This window comes from Pezoporus flaviventris, unplaced genomic scaffold (genome assembly GCF_033815535.1).
Source record: "Pezoporus flaviventris isolate CSIRO_AGI_PZ_B2104156 unplaced genomic scaffold, CSIRO_AGI_Pfla_v1 ptg000067l, whole genome shotgun sequence".
Taxonomy (NCBI): Eukaryota; Metazoa; Chordata; class Aves; order Psittaciformes; family Psittacidae; genus Pezoporus; species Pezoporus flaviventris.
The window spans coordinates 860,873-877,359 of NW_026892615.1; the positions used below are offsets into that span (position 1 = coordinate 860,873).

Here is a 16,487-nt window from a genome sequence, read left to right on the forward strand (position 1 = left end):
CTGCAGCCAAGTGGCAACTACAACATGCTGTTAACACTCGGACAGTAGCTCTAGTGGGGCCGGTTTCTCCTCAGCACAGCAAGTCCATGCTAGGCAGTGGTGCATTTAGGACAGAGAGGTGCCTCTATCTTTCCCACTGCATAGTGCTCTCACATATATGTAGGGTTTCACTCCATCCTGGCCCTGAATATTGCCCTACTTGCTGCTGCTGAGCTGTCCATAGGCAGCAGGTAGGGTCTGCAGCTTTGAGAAGTTTTTCTTATGGAGAGCCATGGGCTGTGTCCCCAGATGGACAGATCCCTTGTCTGGCATGTGTTAACTAAGCCCAGGAAATCCACTTCACACTGACAGCTCTGAGGATGGACTCCTACCTGATCCAAGTGAACGGCCATGATGATCATGGAGACCACGCTATGCTGGATGTTCATCTCAAGACCAATGGGAACACCATACCTCTGGGGAAGGCGAAGGGCCGGAAGCCAAGATGGGCTGTCAGGGCTTCTGAAATGTCAAAGAAGACCTTCAATCCTGTCCGAGCCATCGTAGACAGCATGAAGGTGGAGCCCAACCCAAAGAAAGCCATGATCTCCTTGTCCTTAGGTGAGCATAGTGCTGTGGCTAAAGCCACCGGGCAGTGGGGTCCGCTGTGTGGCTGGCAGACTGGAGGGCTCTGAAGCACAAAGCTTGTGCCAACAGCCAGAGGCAGGCCAGACAACCACACAGCTCTGCCTGTCACACATCAGTGAGAACTTCACTGTTTTTCAATCCTGAAAAGGAGACCCAACGGTGTTCGGAAACCTCCCCACAAACAATGAGGTCACACGGGCTGTGAAGGAGGTTTTGGACTCGGGACGTTGCAATGGTTACGCTCCATCTGTTGGTAAGTTGACAGAGCTCTTCCTGCGAGAGTGGAACGAAAGCGTGTGCCAGCTCCCTTCCCACAGCAGGTACCTGGGGCCCACAGACACCTTTCCAGTGGCACCCCGCAGCTGCCCTCTCCAATAGTTCCATGCACACGTGTGCCCCAGATGCACCCGAGGGCCCATCCGTGCGTGGTCTGTCTGAGGCACAGAGCCTCCTGCAGAGGCTGTGTTTGCCCCCACCGCCATTAGGGCAGGCAGAGTTCCAGGCACACAGAAGGGCTCGGGGTTGCAGCTACGTTCCTTTCTGAGCTGGCACCACCACACAACGTGAGCCCTGTTTGCACACAGCGCAAAGAGCACCTCAGAGCATAGCTCACGGGACGCTGTGGTGGCAGGGAGGCTGCCCCTGTGCCATGCACCCATCACTGGGCGCGGAAGGCCATGCAACAGCCCTCGGCCTCCCGCTGGCTCAGAGCAGCTCCGTGGCTCCCCTCCACCCTGCTCCTGTCAGCTCTGTGCCAGGGATGTGCTGGCGGCAGAGCCTGCCCCTGCCCGGCTGCGTCCCTGCCTGTCCCAGCCGGGGCTGCGCTGCCCTCAGCCTGGGGCAGGACGGTCTCTGCCACCGTGGGGCAGCGTCACCAACGAGCGTGTTTCCGCGGCTGTGAGCCTTGCTCCAGCCATGGGAAGGAGATGGTTTGTTAAAAGCTGCCTCCCGTGCTCGGCTCCTCTCTCCCCAGGATACCAGTCCTGCCGGGAAGCCGTGGCTGCGTTCTATACCTGCCCAGAGGCACCGCTGGAGGCCCAGGTACCAAAGCCTAGCCCACGGCCTTACCCCACAGCACCCTCCTGCTCCCATCCCTGCCCTGAGCCCTTTTCCACGCTCCCCAGGAGGAGCTGAGCTTCCCGTCTGTTGGGGGTTTCCTGCTCTCAGACAGGACTTGTCCTTTCGGCTGAGCAGCTTTCTGCTGGCACAGCCTGGGCACCGCATCACCGGGCACTTCGGATGGCCGTGCTTTATGCTGACCCCCGTGCTCTTTGCAGGATGTCATCCTAACAAGCGGCTGCAGCCAGGCCATAGAGCTCGCCTTGGCAGTGCTGGCCAACCCAGGCCAGAACATCCTGGTGCCACGGCCCGGCTTCTCGCTCTACAAGACTTTGGCGTTGTCTATGGGGATTGAGGTCAAACTCTACAACCTCTTGGTAAGTGATGGCAAGCCTGCAAAGGGCAGCCCTGACATTTCTGCCTCTCGGAAATACCCTGGCGCTGTCTGGGAATTGAGTGAAGATGCCATGCTCAACCCTGGGCACCCTGTCCCACCTCTCCTCATGTGGCAAGTCCAGTTCCTCAGCTGTTGCCTCCATTTCTCTTCACTTCATTAGCCAGAGAAGGCCTGGGAAATTGATTTGAAGCAGCTGGAGTCTCTGGTGGATGAGAAGACCGCTTGCCTCATTGTGAACAACCCGTCGAACCCCTGTGGCTCTGTTTTCAGCAAGAGACACCTCCAGAAGATCCTGGCAGGTGAGTCCGCCTGTGCACATGTGGACATGATTGCCTATCTCTCAGTCACTGCAGCATCATGGCTAAAGGGCTTTGATTCTCAGTTCAGGACTGACTCCAACTCAGGAAGCAGGCCTTGTTCAGTGTGAAAGTGTTGCTTTATCCGGGCAAGAACATGCAGAGTGTGTGTCTTGCTCTTCCTTAAATGCTCTGTGTGGCTTGGATTGCTCATTTCTCCACTCTGGCTCCACAGTGGGAGCATGTTCATAGGGAGCACTATGCTTCCCAAGCCCTGGCCTGTTGATGGGAGGCTGTGCTGCCTGCTCCCACAGGCAAGAGCAGAACTAGGCTTAGCCCTCACAGGGATATCCAGTGCCTTGGCTGTCAGGATACACTGTCTGTGGGAGGAAGACAGCGACCCTCTGCCATGGGACGGAGCTTCCCTCAGAGCTCAGTCAGCCCTGCAGCAAAGGGCAAGCGTGCTCCCATGGAGGATGCAGGGTGGCCAGGCTGAATGCCCTCTCTCCCACAGTGGCATCAAGACAGTGCGTGCCCATCCTTGCTGATGAGATCTATGGAGACATGGTGAGTGTCTGGTGCAGTCCTTGCACCCCCATGCTGCCTGTCCTTTCTGATGCACTGCCCTGTGGCTGGCAGCCAGGTCTCCAGAGGTGAGTGAAAACTCCCCTCTACGGTGCCTGGGTCCATGCCTGGAGCTCCCAGTCCTCTGATGCACAGTCATGAGGGTATCCCTCATGTCCAGCTCCTTTCCTTTTCCCAAATGGCTCACTTTCATGTAAGTGCACTTAACTATGTTCATACCTCAAAGCTGTGAGCTTTTACCATCATTTTCCCATTGCTTCCCTGCCTACCTGCTTGCTGTGCCTCATGCACACCCCTCTGCTCTCACAGAGAGAGGCAGGGACAGCCCTAATGCAACCTCCCATCGCAGGTGTTTGATGACTGCAAATTTGAACCCATTGCAACCCTCAGCACCAATGTGCCAATCTTGTCCTGTGGTGGCTTGGCAAAGCGGTGGCTTGTCCCTGGCTGGCGCATGGGCTGGATCCTAATTCATGACAGGAGAGACATCTTTGGTAATGAGGTGAGAACTGCAGAGTGTTGCTGTCACTGCACCAGACCTGCAGTGTCTTCAGTGTGTGGATCACCAGGGCTTGAATTGGTGCAGGCATGTACTACTCTTACATGGGTGTCACCCAATTGTTTACATGCTTTTCTGCACCTCTCAGCTTCTCATGTCCATCTGCTCCCAAACATGGCCTTCTACTCACAGCTAAGCTGTAACACACTCTTTGTCTCTGCTGCTGCTTCGTCGTTTTTGTGTCTTTCTAATTCCTTCTTTTCTCAAATAGCTTCAGTTTCCACTGGAAGTATTCCATGTATATTGCATCCAGCACGTGGAGTCCCTCTATGGTCTCTATGTGCTCTTATATGGTTTGTCTTCAAAGTAAGAACAAAGCACCTGGCAGTACTGCCAATGCTTTATCCGCTTCTTTGTTCAGCTGTGTTCTAACAACCATCTGCTGCAGTGACCTTTCCACCTAGAGGGCTTTCTGCAGAGGAAGAGGGAGAAGAGAGGACCAACTGAGTGAGCAGAAGAGCTTGTTCCTACCTGGCTTTGAAAGTATGGATTGTGGGCCCAAACCTAAGGGTATTTGGACCAGCTCTGGCTTCATTTGTATTAGCGTTATTCCAGCCTGGTTTGAGTCTGATTGGAAAGCTCTGAAGGTTGTCTCTGTTTGCATTAGAATCTGCAACTCTGGAACAGAGAACGACACTGTAAATCCTCTGCAAATACCCAGCATATAGTCAAGCAGACGTTCGGTAGTACTCTGTATGCTCACTGAAAGGAGGGGTGTGAGCAGCTGCAGCAATACAGAAAAAGTTGCCCCTTTCCTTCACCAAAGCGCTGTCTGAGCTGTGAATATCACCATGTTTTTTCAGATCAGAGATGGACTTGTAAGACTGAGTCAAAGGATCCTAGGACCCTGTACACTTGTCCAAGGAGCACTGGAACGTATCTTGCACCGAACACCCTCTGAGTTCTACCACAACACCCTCAGCATCCTCAAGGTAATTGTGCTGTAACAGGCCAGCCCAGTTTGTTCATGGATTGTTTGGAGGGAGTCATGTCCCTCGAGCTCATTATCCCTCCCCATGCCACTTCAAGGTGCTGTTTTGCTGTGACTAGGGGAGCCCAACAAATCAAATTCCGTGGTTAATTGGGGCAGAAATACTGCTGCAATAAGTTTTAGGCATCCCAGCCCTGCAGCTGGTGACCCAGGGTGGGTGGAAGCCTGGCACTGGCTTGCTGAGCTCAGCGCAGTCATACCTCTTGCACTCAAGGCCATGATCACCCATGCTGTTTGCACTTGTGCTCCCTTTATTTGCAGTGGGCAAACCTGTTTATAGTCCTGGTCCAGAGCTTGGCTTCTATTCGCCAAGCTGCTTCCTGGAATTTCTCCTGTTTTGAAATTTCTCCTTTCTGCTTTTCAGTCCAATGCTGACCTTTGTTATGCTGCCTTATCTGCTATCCCTGGCCTCCGTCCTGTCCGGCCCGCTGGAGCCATGTACCTCATGGTAAGCAAGGAGGGTGACATGCCATTTCCACATCATCAGCACTCACACTAAGTCTTATTTCCAATCCTTGTCAGTGCTTTCAGATTGGTCCTTAGCACCAGGTCTCCATTACCATGCATTTTCACACTGCCCTCTGCAGTAGATGTGTCCCTTGGTCACTTTAGATGGCTGGACTATGTTCTTCACTTCTCACATAGTAGAAGCTAGTGCACTTCTCTCACTTGCTCCTGCACAAAACTCAATGACTTGTACTTTGCAAGACAATATTGTTTTACTCGGATTTGAAGCTAGCTGGCAATGGGAAGCCCCCACACCACAAGTCAGATTATCGTATGTCCGGTTAAAGATGGATTCTTCTTCCCACCACCACATCTGTCTTCTGCCTATGCTGTTGCCTCTTTCTCAGCCTTATATTCTAGAGGGCCCACATCATGAGCAAAACTGAGGGCAGACAGCTGCACTTGACTGGGAAGTTGCTGGGTCATGTGGGTGAGCGGGGACACTGGTTTGGTGCCCTTGGTTGTCATGTTACATCACTCTGCTGCAGGTTGAGATTGAGATGGAGCATTTCCCTGAATTTGAAAACGATGTGGAGTTCACGGAGCGCCTCATCTCAGAGCAGTCTGTGTTCTGCTTGCCAGCCACGGTGAGCCTAACGCTGAGAGCCCAGGGAGCTGTGGGGCCAAAGCATGGGCAGGGAAGCAATAAAGGTTTGCAGCCCTCAGCTATGGGGCCCGGATGGGAGTTGTGTGTGCAGTGTCCATGGTCTGCAATGGTGCGTTTGTGCTGGTTGTGAACTCCAAGTGCTGTGTGTAGGGATGGGCCTGGGTACTGGCAGCCTCTGTCTCACCAGTAGCCCTCAGGCTGTCAGGATCTTCTCAGCTTCAGGCTTCCTCTGTATTTCTCAAGCTGGCAGAGAACACTATGCTCCTGAACCCTATGTACCCCCCCACCTTACTGCTCCCTAATTGGACTGGGGCTGCTCCCACCTATGCTCCTTTCTTTGCTGTTTTCAGTCCTGTGCCCCTGCAGGCTGAGAACACCTGTCCCAGTGCCCACTTCCTTCCAGCTCCCCTTCTTGTGCTGAATATGGATAGGTCCTTGGGTACTCTCCAGCCCTCTCCTTCCCTAGCTCCTTCCAGCCCATTCTCGGGGTCCTGCATAGTCCAAAGGACTCTGTATGGCCTGTCACCCTTGCAGCATCATGTCTACACAGATAAAGATGGGAATACGCATGGAACAAAAAAATCCCAAAACAAACCCCCCAAAAACCCAACCAACCAAAACAAAAATAAACCAAAAAAAGAAAAAAACAAAACAACCAACCCCCCAAAATACCCCTAACCTAAGGGAGCAATAGGCCAGCCCTGCTGTCCAACACTGACCATTTTCCCTTGCTGACACAGTATGTCGCCTCAAGTCAGGGCTCTAAAACTATAGCACTGTCCCAGGTGATGTGCCAGCTTCATCCTTTCTCATTTCAGTGCTTTGAGTACCCAAACTTCTTCCGTGTGGTGATCACCGTGCCTGAGGAGATGATCTTGGAGGCCTGCAGTCGCATTCAGGAGTTCTGTGAGATGCACTACCAGGGTGCTGAGGGGGCCCAGGATCTGGAGTGTGACAAATAGCCCCAGCTCCCCTCCTGCCTCTGCCAGGCTCAACCTTGTTTTAGGCAGCAGCTGGGGAGGCAGGGCTGCTTCCAGCCAGCCCCACATGCCCCTGCCTGCAACAGCCACTGTCCTGTTGCTTCACTTTGTGCTCCTCAGACCCTTCAGCACTCTGGGAAGAAGCAACCACTTCTCTCTGCTCCTTCACTGCAGCTTGCATACCCTCTGGCACCCGGTGCCTTTGGTCAATACATCCACTGCGTTTGCCTCTGTGCTGGTCTGTGCTGCCTGTGAGCCAACTGCAGGCAGAGGCCCATGGCTGCTCCTGTGCCATGGCCCTGCGAGGCCAGTGTGCTTGGCTGCGCTTCCCTGGGGAGGACAAGAGAAGAGCACCCATCTCTAACTTACCCATGTCAACCTTCGGAAGCCAGAGCTCTTTATACTGAGCCCTTTGTGCGACAAAGGGAGTAAGTTATTGTGACTTTTTTTATTAATAAACAGTCTGACGCACCAGCCCCTGCACTGTGCTCCTGTTGTGCTGGGTCTGGGGGAGCACCCTTGCTTGCCCCTGGTGCTGCGGTGCCCAGGCCCACCTCTGGGGTGGAGGGCATGCTCAGCCCCTCAAAGGCACCCACCAGGCCTGAGGGCAGGATGGCCCTCGAGCCTGGCACAGGGGCTGGCTGCTCCTGCCCACTGGTGCCAGAGGCTTGCTGCGACAGCTGGGCCCCTCTCCACGGAGCCAGCTGTGCTGGATGCTGGTGCCTGAGTGTTCAGGGCCAGGACAGCTAGGCATTTCCTCCTGCAGGGGTGAATCACTGGCTGGCACGCCATAAAATGCTCCTACACTACAGAGTGCTTGTGATGTGCCAGCAGTGCCAGCATTTAGTCCCTGCAAACCTTGTCTGTGCTTGGCCTCCACCCTCCATTAACTCTAGTTTTAGCAGAGCTGTTTTGTACTGTTTTTTAATAGTACAAAAAGGCTTGTGGTACTCCTTGGAATTGAAAATACATGCACAGAGCCCATGTTTCTCAATTGGATATTTCAACCGATTGCCAAACACATCAGCTCCATAAAGTAATAAGGAACTGGTGGCTTAGTGTCCGTTCATCCCATGGAAACAGGAGGAGTGCCTGTGCAGTCAAGAGATGCCAGTGCCCACCTGGCAACCTGTCCTGGTGAGCTGCTCAGGGGGCTGGGAAGCTCCCTCTGAAACTTGTTGAGGGGTGACAGGCAGAGTGCAGCCTGCCACCTACAGCTCTGTTCACCTGGCCTCCTGCAGAATTGAGATCCATGGGTCAACTCTGCCTTCCCAATGATCGGAACAGTGAGCTAGCTCTAGACTGCACACTGCCAGACCTCCTGCCAGCCCCTGTAGACATCTCATTGCCTTCTCTTCTCCTGCCCAGGACAAGGTCTTGGTACCAGGTCTCCATCAGAGCAGAGGTACCTATATGAGAAAGATAACAGCGTATGGAAAGGTCATTGACACATCAGCTGAGTGTCCATACTACATCCTTTCCCTTCAAAGGGAGCAATCCCAGAACAAAAAGAGAGAAGCTAGGGCTATGGGTGAATGGTAGACATCTTCAGAGATTTTGTGCCATTAGATCTCCAAACAGAGCCAAATAACCCAAGCTGTTTATGACAAAACATTGACAAATACAAAGTAGGGTGGTGTGTGAAACATCTGTGGAGGAAGACCTTTACAGCATGATGTTGTTGCATTGTTATGATGTTTTGCATCTACTACAGCTGTTAAGTTTCATCTGTCTCCTTGAACTCTTCTCCATGTACCTTGGGTTCTGTGACTTCAATTCCCATCACTAATGAACAGATGCTGTTTTTAGAGAAAACTGCTCCTTTCGGGCTCCTCCCTCTTCATAGGATCACAGAATCACCCAGCTTGGAAAAGACCTTTGAGACCATCAAGTCCAACTGCTGTCCCAGGACTGCCAATTCCACCACTAAACCACGTCATTAACATTATAATGTCCAAGTCATAACATCAGCCATGGAGCCCTTTCAAAGTGCACTCAGAGATGTCTGTTGACATGCAAATATTCTGCAATGATTAACACCACTCCATTTCTTCTTAGCCCAGCAGCCTTTGGCCAAGGACACTGAGAACCAGATAAGCAGGCATAAGCATAGCTCATAAATCTCAAAATATTTAGATTTCTCAGAGCCACATCCTCTATTGCCATGATTTGCAAACACAACACTGCCTTTTGACCACACCTAGGTTTTTCTCTACTGCAATAGCAAACTAGCATTAAACCACAAATGTGCTGGTAAAAGCTTCCAGACATTATACTCACTGATGCTATATGTCATAGTGTGGGTGTCACATAGAGCACCCTGCCAGCCACACAAACTAGTCTAAGCCGGCATTTAGAGGTGCTTTGTTTTAAAGAAAGCCCCTTCATCACTGAAACCATGGAAGAAGCCCAGACACGGGTCTGGAGCTGCTCTTCCTCAAATGCTCAGACAAGGTCTGAAGGGCTTTGACAGATCTCCCTCAGTGCCTTTTTGGCTGATTGTGGGAAAATAACAGAATATTGCTGGGGAAGGTTTCCTTTAATCTGCGGATGTGTGGTTGTTCCTGTGTCCTGCCTGCGCTGGCTCACACACAGACCCACAGCCATACTCCCTGTCTAGCTGGGGAGCATCAGCTGTGCCCCCTGGAGCAGGCTTGCAGGGTGAACCTGCTCTTCTCTGCATGGGACTGGCCATATTGAGGAGGGTGACGTACTCAGACACGGGGACCTGGGCAATGTGGCAGCCTCGTGCCTGGTGCTTGGGAAAGGAAGGAACTTCTCAGCTCACATCCAACCCTCAGTGTCCAAAGTCCCCGCAGCAGAGCCCAGCCCAGCAGCACAAACGGGCACTGCAGGCAGGTTTGGCCAAACCACCCCTGCCAGCAAGGGAGGTCATCGGCTCCCCAGTGCCCCAGGAACCTGGGTGCAGACCAGCACAGCCCAGGAGGGCACAGCCCTGGCCCTGGCCTTGCCATCTCTGTCTTCCAGCAGCCTTGGCTGCCTGCAGGCTGCAGCCTGAGCAGCCCCTGAGCATCTTCCTGCAGTGGGGCCATGGCCCTGGGCCATGAGAGCCTGGCTGAACCGCCCTGCCTTGCACCAGCGTGCAGCCACCCAGCACCTGCACAGGGAGGATGTGGCTGCCCTGAGCGCACCCAGAACTGTTCAGCCAGGACCTGGGGAAGTAGGGTCCATCCTCGGGGCACTCAGGTGAGGCCCACACATGGCTGGGCAGTGGGACGGTGATGAGGCCTCAGGGGATGGTGCCTGAGCAAAGCTTCTTTGTACATGAAAGCTGCTGTATAACCTCATCTTTCCAGGGGGCACAGGCCTGTTAGAGGTCAGACGAGCTGCTCTATTCTGGAGGCATTACCCGTCAGGCTGGAGGACAGAAATGCTTGGCACATGGCACAGCTATGTTTCCACAGGAGAACAAGTGGCTAGGGAGAGACTGTGCAAGAGGAGGCAGCAGGAGTGTTCTGGGAGACAATACCTGCTGGGAGGGACTGGGAGGGATATTGCAAACCAGACTGTGAGAGGGCAGAGGAGCTCTGGAGGAGAAGAAAGGCTCAGAGCAGGCAAAGCCTTGCTACTGACAGGGCAGCCACAAAGGACAGAGCCTCATCAGGCTTCCAGCAGCTGGTAGGCACCTAAAAGCTGGCTGGCTAAGCTTAACAACTGGTCAGAAGAAAGTTGGGGTTGTATCTTCTATACTGGCCTTCAGCCTGGGATCCCAGCAGTGGGGAAGGCTTCTGAGGGGCAGAATCCCTGGATCTTTCTTATGTTTTGGCTGTCTGGCATGGGCTCTCACAGTGCTGAGAGCACAGACCTACATGACCCCTTTGCTTTGTCATGTATTGTGTTCCCTTAGCTTAGTTGACTTGGGTCAGTGATCCGTGAAGCCTTGCCAGAGCAAACAGTTACTGTCAATAGGTCTGAATGACATTTCCTGGTGCTAGCATAGGGTCTTCTGCACTCTAGTGCATGGTGTGGACTATGCAAGTTTCAGCTCTGCTTACTGCTGTTGTTTCTCTCAACTCTAGACTAGCTATTCGGTGCATTATGCTTCAGTGCATGTGCTGATTTCTGGCCTCAGACTGTAAAGAAGGCAGAGGCTGACCAGTGAAATTAATTCAAAAGCTGAATAAATAAATTTATTTTCTTACCATTTTCTTCTTTTCTGTTATGTGTGGTAAAGTATCATGAGACCTCTCTTGCAGGCCTATATGCACAGGGCTCCAAGCTTCTTTCTTTATCTCCTGTTTTCCCGTTCCACCACCACTTGAGATATTAGAGTACTATAGTATAATGAAGTCAATAAATGAGTGTTGCCACTGCATTATTTTTTAAGACATGGGAACAAGATCCAGCAAGGCTCTTCCTGGGTTATGGATCCCTACTTTCTGCTATAGAACAGACAGCTCTAGGGCAGAGTGCAGCCATGGTCAAATACCTTTTTATGTCATTTCATAAAAAAATTGAAAAGGCAGATAAACAACAGTAAAATCAGTTAGTGCATGGGTTGGTAGTAAGGAGAAAATAGTGATATTAAGAAAACTATCTATCCCAGTTGAAACCAGGACAGGGTAACTAAGCTCTTTTGTAAAAGAATTACTTACAGAGATGTTTCAACTGCAAGCAGATTAAAGAAGGGAGGGAGCTGCCTGCCATCCTTTCCCTGGCCTACTGCAACTTTGGGTCCTCCAGTGCCAACTCAGACAAGTCTATTTATCTCAAACCGCTTCTAAATCAAAATACAACTTTAAAACTTATCTTCAATACAAAAGAAAGGCCATAGCAACATGAGTGGAGGACCTCATCAGCCTGCCCTTGGAGAGATGTCTCATATAGGACATCATATTTGCCTCGTTTTTCCTTGTTCTGGAAGCCACATGGGGGTCAAGATCCGCTTTGGCTTGGGAGGAACTTGCTCTGGCTGGAATTTAGCACAGATACTGCACCAATGCATTCTGGTGCTTGCCTGACTTCTGTGTTTCCTTTCCATCATCTATAAATGATGATTTGTGAAGCAACTAGAGTGACTGTATACAACATCCTTGCCAAACAAGCTCTTTCCAAAAGCCAGAGTTCTGCTTTGTTGCCTTCATCCCCAGAAAAGTGATGAGCAATTGACACATGGACTTCCTTTTTTTTTTGAAGATTTCTGTCAAGTTTCTTTTCTGCAAGGAGCAGGGTTCTCCTTGTGCATTCCAAACCACAGATATGCAGAAATACTCAAAATCCAGTGACCAGTACAAGAGATCATGCATGGCTCTTGTGTGAGCAGCCACATGGAAGCTTTCTGTCACACTCAATCTTGCAGAGCCATGAACTTCCATCTTTCCTCTACAGCTTTAGTGTTGCCAGCTAGAAAACACCTGAACTCTGTCTCCTTTGAATGGGAGATCTCTTTCTGTGGCAAGCATTTACCAGTGCGCAGTGATCACACTGACTCTTATGGCAGCTCCCCGATGTCATACCTTTGGGATGCAGGAAATGTGAGCCATCCCACCTAACAACTCTTTCAGGTGTACTGTGACACTAGGATCTAACTCATCCCTCTAAATAAATATTAAAAAACACAAGTGAGACACTTGCAGTCTCCTAAATCAGCCTTTCTGCCAGGAAGGCAAGAAAAACTGGCAGCATATCAGTCCTTGTGTTTGAGAATCTAAACGGTTTTTATAAGGTACAAGTTGTGATCTCGGCCAGACAGGACGTTGCAAGATAGAACTTCCTTTCAGCGTTTAGAAGAGAATGCCCTTCTTATCTCTGCCTGGAATCCTGTCAGTGAATAAACATTGCTGCCACCAAAGGAAGGTGCTCCTAAGGGCAGTGCCCATGAGACAAATGAGTTGATATATGGAAGAAGAGGAGAAAGATGCAAAATGTACAAAGGCCTTTTGTCAATCTGAGTCCCCTTGTATGTTGTACAGGGCTGTAATCTATCTTGCATGACGGCTCCAGGGTTGATATTTCTCTGGCTTAGCCATACAGGCTCCTTTTGCAAATCAGAGACAGAATCTCCTGCAGCATGACTCCCAGGAGCTGCTTCAGATACCAGCGTGGTACACGACGAGTTGTGTTCTGCAGGGCATAAAAGAGCAGATGCTAAAATCCTCTATAGTTCAAAGACTGTGAACAGGAAGAAATGACTCGTTGTCTCTCTTGATTAAAAAATGGTGGTATTACCAAATGCAGTTTTTATATGCCAGGTTCAGAACAGAGGGAAGTATTTCCCACAGCATGCAGCTGGACATATTCTGGTTGCCAGAACAACAGGCATCTGCTGATGCCAGAAGTATCTGTGAGTTCAAAACATGAATGGACAAGTGATTAGTAAAAATCTAGGTGTTATAAATGCAGGCAATCTTGATCTCAACTGATTTTAAACAGCTTCAGTGCAGATATCTACTCACAAACATCAAAGACCCTCCTTGTCACCGCCAACAGAAAGAACCAGGAACTTCTAGGGCATCCCTTCCTAGTTTATTTTGAACACCTACATTCAGAACAGTCATTCATGTACTCCAAACCCTGCTGCAGACTAGGAGAGCACCTAGGAGGAAATGTGCTGGCTGTTCTCTTCCCATCTGTTCTTGATGATGGCAGAAGATAGGGCATGGGGTTAGTCAAACCTTTCAGCTGAGCTGGTTCCACTGTTCCAGGTGTGCCTGTTTCTCTCATCAGACTACCAAAGACGTACCTTTAGGGAGGGAGTCTTCTCCAGTCACAGCACAGAGGAGTTACTTCTAGTCCATACCTCTGACATTAATTCTATGACCCTACTGCCATTACTGCTGCAGTGGGTCAGGTGTGCTGTGTGTACATGTCATTGCATATGAATCATGAACCATGATATGAACCATGGAATGGTTTGGTTGGAAGGTGCCCTAAAGCTCATCCAGCTCCAACCCCTGCCATGAGCAGGGACACCTTCCACTAGAGCAGCGTGCTCCAAGCCCCTGTGTCCAACCTGGCCTTGAACACTGCCAGGGATGGGGCAGCCACAGCTTCTCTGGGCACCCTGTGCCAGCGCCTCAGCACCCTCACAGGGAAGAGCTTCTGCCTAAGAGCTCATCTCAGTCTCCCCTCTGGCAGGTTCAAGCCATTCCCCTTGGCCTGTCCCTACATCCCTTGTCCCAAGCCCCTCTCCAGCTTTCCTGCAGCCCCTTCAGGCACTGGAGCTGCTCTCAGGTCTCCCCTTCAGGAGCCTTCTCTTCCCCAGGCTGCTCTCTCAGCCTGGCTCCAGAGCAGAGCTGCTCCAGCCCTCGCAGCATCTCTGTGGCCTCCTCTGCTCTCACTCCAACAGCTCCACATCCCTCTTGTGCTGCTGCCCCAGAGCTGGATCAGGGCTGCAGGGGCGTTCTCCCCATAGCGCAGCAGAGGGGCAGGATCCCCTCCCTGAGCTGCTGCTCATGCTCTGGGGGTGCAGCCCAGCACATGGCAGGGTTCTGGGCTCAAGCGCACATTGAAGCCGGGTCATGGGGAGCTTCTCATTGACCAAGTCTTTCTCCTCAGGGCTGCTCTCAATCCATTCTCTGCACAGCTTGTATTTGTGCTTGAGATTGCCCCAAATGCTTCTGCTTTGCTTCATAAACCTTATGAGTCAGACATAAAGGGAGAATTATGTTCATTTTTCAGGAGCCAGAGGATTCCTTCTCCACTTTCCACAATGGTCTCAGGAAACGCACTGTGCCCTCCCAAGCCTTGACTCCAAAGAAGAGTACATTCTCCTCCTCTGTGCAACTGCTTATGTCACAGATGCTGCCTTCTAGAAAGCTCAGCCAAACTAGTTAGAACCTGGGATCTGTGCAACTGAAAAAATGTGCCCAGCGCTGTGACTATAGGATGTACAGCAGTGTTCAGTGCTGTCCTGAAGACCAACTATCCATTGCAAAGGATCGGCATGTTTTGGGCAAGCTACATAGAGGTGGAACAGGAGTTTTGGTATCTCTCTGTTCATACAACTGTTGGCCAGGAAGCAATAAGGCTTCAGGAAGAGTCACTCAAGTAGTGATATGAACCAGCTTTGTAACACTTACTGGGATACAGGTAAATCCTTAATACAAATGGTGTCAGTGCAGGGTATAGGAACATGTAGTCAAAAATCAGCTTGGACAGGAAATGGCATGGTTCTCTCTGCACCCTGCTGCCTGTACCACTGCCAGCTTCTCTCCTTGCTTCCTAGCCCAGAATTACCAGGGCTTGACCATCTGTGTTTGCAATGCAGCAAGTGAAAGGGAACATGACCTATCCCTTTCAGGTTGTCCCTCCTGCTGGAAGGAACAGTCTTGCTCGGATTTTTTGCTTCTTTTGTCTCCTGTACTCTGCTTTTCCTCAGAGCAGCTCAGTGAGTTCTTTGGGGACAGAGGCCACCATCAACAGAAGCTCTGCACCTTCTGTTGTGACAGAAATGGTGAGACTTGGAATAGGAATGACCCAAAGTCATTGTCTCTGCGTGGCCGCAGAATACCAGGTGTTTCTCTGAGCCCAGCACTGCCCTGCTTCACTGCCCTACCTGGCACAGCCCCACTCCGCTCCAGCACTTCTGAGAACCATGCAGAGGCCAAGCCCTTCACAGCTTCTTTCACAGAGTTTTCTCTCCCAGCCCCAAAATACTTAACTCGAGCAAGGCACAGATAGAAAAGACTTAAAAAGACATTGTGTAAATCTACATCTGCTGACAATGTGGCAAGCAGCCAGAGCAATAGCAGGCAAATATGCCCTATCTTCCCACTCCTGGCGGGCAAACTGGTCCTCCTTGTAACAGAGGTTCCTGTTTGCCCTTTGCTCTGACACTCCACAGACATTCCTGTTCCTTTTATGGAGAGCAGCCTTTTGGGGGCTTGCAGTGGGACTTAACATAAAAGCACCTCTCAGTCTCCTTCATGAATTTCCTGGCCCTTCTCCTTTAGTAGCAGTGTTCGGTCACCTGTGCCTCTGGAAGCAACTGCCATTCCCATGCTTTGTGCTTCATGCAGGGTGGAGTTTACCAGCCCAAGGCTGGTCAAAGTAGGCGGGCGCTGTAGAATTGTCAGTCCTAGGGTTGGGACATACACAAGTGAGGGGACAGGAGAGAGAAGACAGGTATAGGTAAGAGCTGAGTACATGTGTCTGTGAGCCTAGCACGAAGGTGGGTGTCAGTAGGTGAGTACGGGGCTGTTTGTGTGGCTGCCCGCAGGACTGCGTACAACAGCGGTGTACGTGCGTGAGGGCAGCTTTGCCTGAACCAGGCATGGTGGTACTTCAAGAGGACATGCTAAGGTGAGATTTTCAATCATTTCTTGGTCTCTGCTGTGAACACTTTGGTGCCCAGGACTGCATTCACTGCTCATGCTCAGCAGCCTGAACTGGAGATAATTTTTGGATAACACTGTAAACATATGGATGCCAGTAAATTGCTACACGAGTCCTCCTGCAGACACAAGCTGTTGGTCTGCCTTAGAGGGTAGTTCCTGCTTCTGTAGGCTGTCTTCTCAGTGCCCCTCCTCAGGATTTCCCGCAGTCATGTCATCATTCTCCTCTGAACGGGTGGATGCTACTTCTACAGCACAAGCTGGTCTGGCCAAATTGAAGGATTTGGCAAACCTATGAGCAACCGTCAGTGCCATCAAAGACCAGTGTCTGGGGCTTCCCTTATCTCTTTGCTGCACTGCTGCCACTACAGCAGCGAAGGCTCTGTACAGGTCTGGAGAGCTCCCCAGACCTGCAGAGCACTCAGCCACAGTCTGCGTAACACAAGGTATTTGGGGCTGTGCTGTCAGACACACAGGTTTGGCAGACCTCTGAGGATATGTTGCCCATGTTCAGAGTGTGTTTGGTGGGTACATCTCTGTGGGGCTGCTTGTTACTTTCAGTAACGCTCTTTCTTTGCCAGGA

General features: G+C 51.2%; 1 protein-coding gene across 2 annotated transcripts; it reads left to right on the plus strand.

Moving 5' to 3' along the window:
* Window positions 1-326: 326 nt before the first annotated feature.
* TAT (tyrosine aminotransferase) lies at window positions 327-7,083 on the plus strand. Of its 2 annotated transcripts, XM_061471781.1 has the most exons (11): window positions 327-600; window positions 776-880; window positions 1,601-1,668; window positions 1,905-2,063; window positions 2,244-2,382; window positions 2,894-2,946; window positions 3,314-3,466; window positions 4,327-4,455; window positions 4,879-4,962; window positions 5,510-5,608; window positions 6,447-7,083. In XM_061471781.1, exons 1-11 carry the CDS (start codon window positions 360-362, stop codon window positions 6,588-6,590), a joined length of 1,374 nt encoding a protein of 457 aa, XP_061327765.1. In that variant the 5' UTR covers window positions 327-359; the 3' UTR covers window positions 6,591-7,083. The 2 variants fall into 2 exon arrangements, with proteins under 2 accessions (XP_061327765.1, XP_061327766.1); XM_061471782.1 differs by lacking the exon at window positions 3,314-3,466.
* Window positions 7,084-16,487: the final 9,404 nt, after the last annotated feature.

Bases quoted from the DNA above. Each gene is read 5' to 3' on its own strand.
- TAT (XM_061471781.1), top strand. From the start codon at position 360: ATGGACTCCTACCTGATCCAAGTGAACGGCCATGATGATCATGGAGAC. The intron at 2,947-3,313 runs GTGAGTGTCTGG...CTCCCATCGCAG, and splicing joins ATGAGATCTATGGAGACATG to GTGTTTGATGACTGCAAATT. The intron at 3,467-4,326 runs GTGAGAACTGCA...ATGTTTTTTCAG, and splicing joins GAGACATCTTTGGTAATGAG to ATCAGAGATGGACTTGTAAG.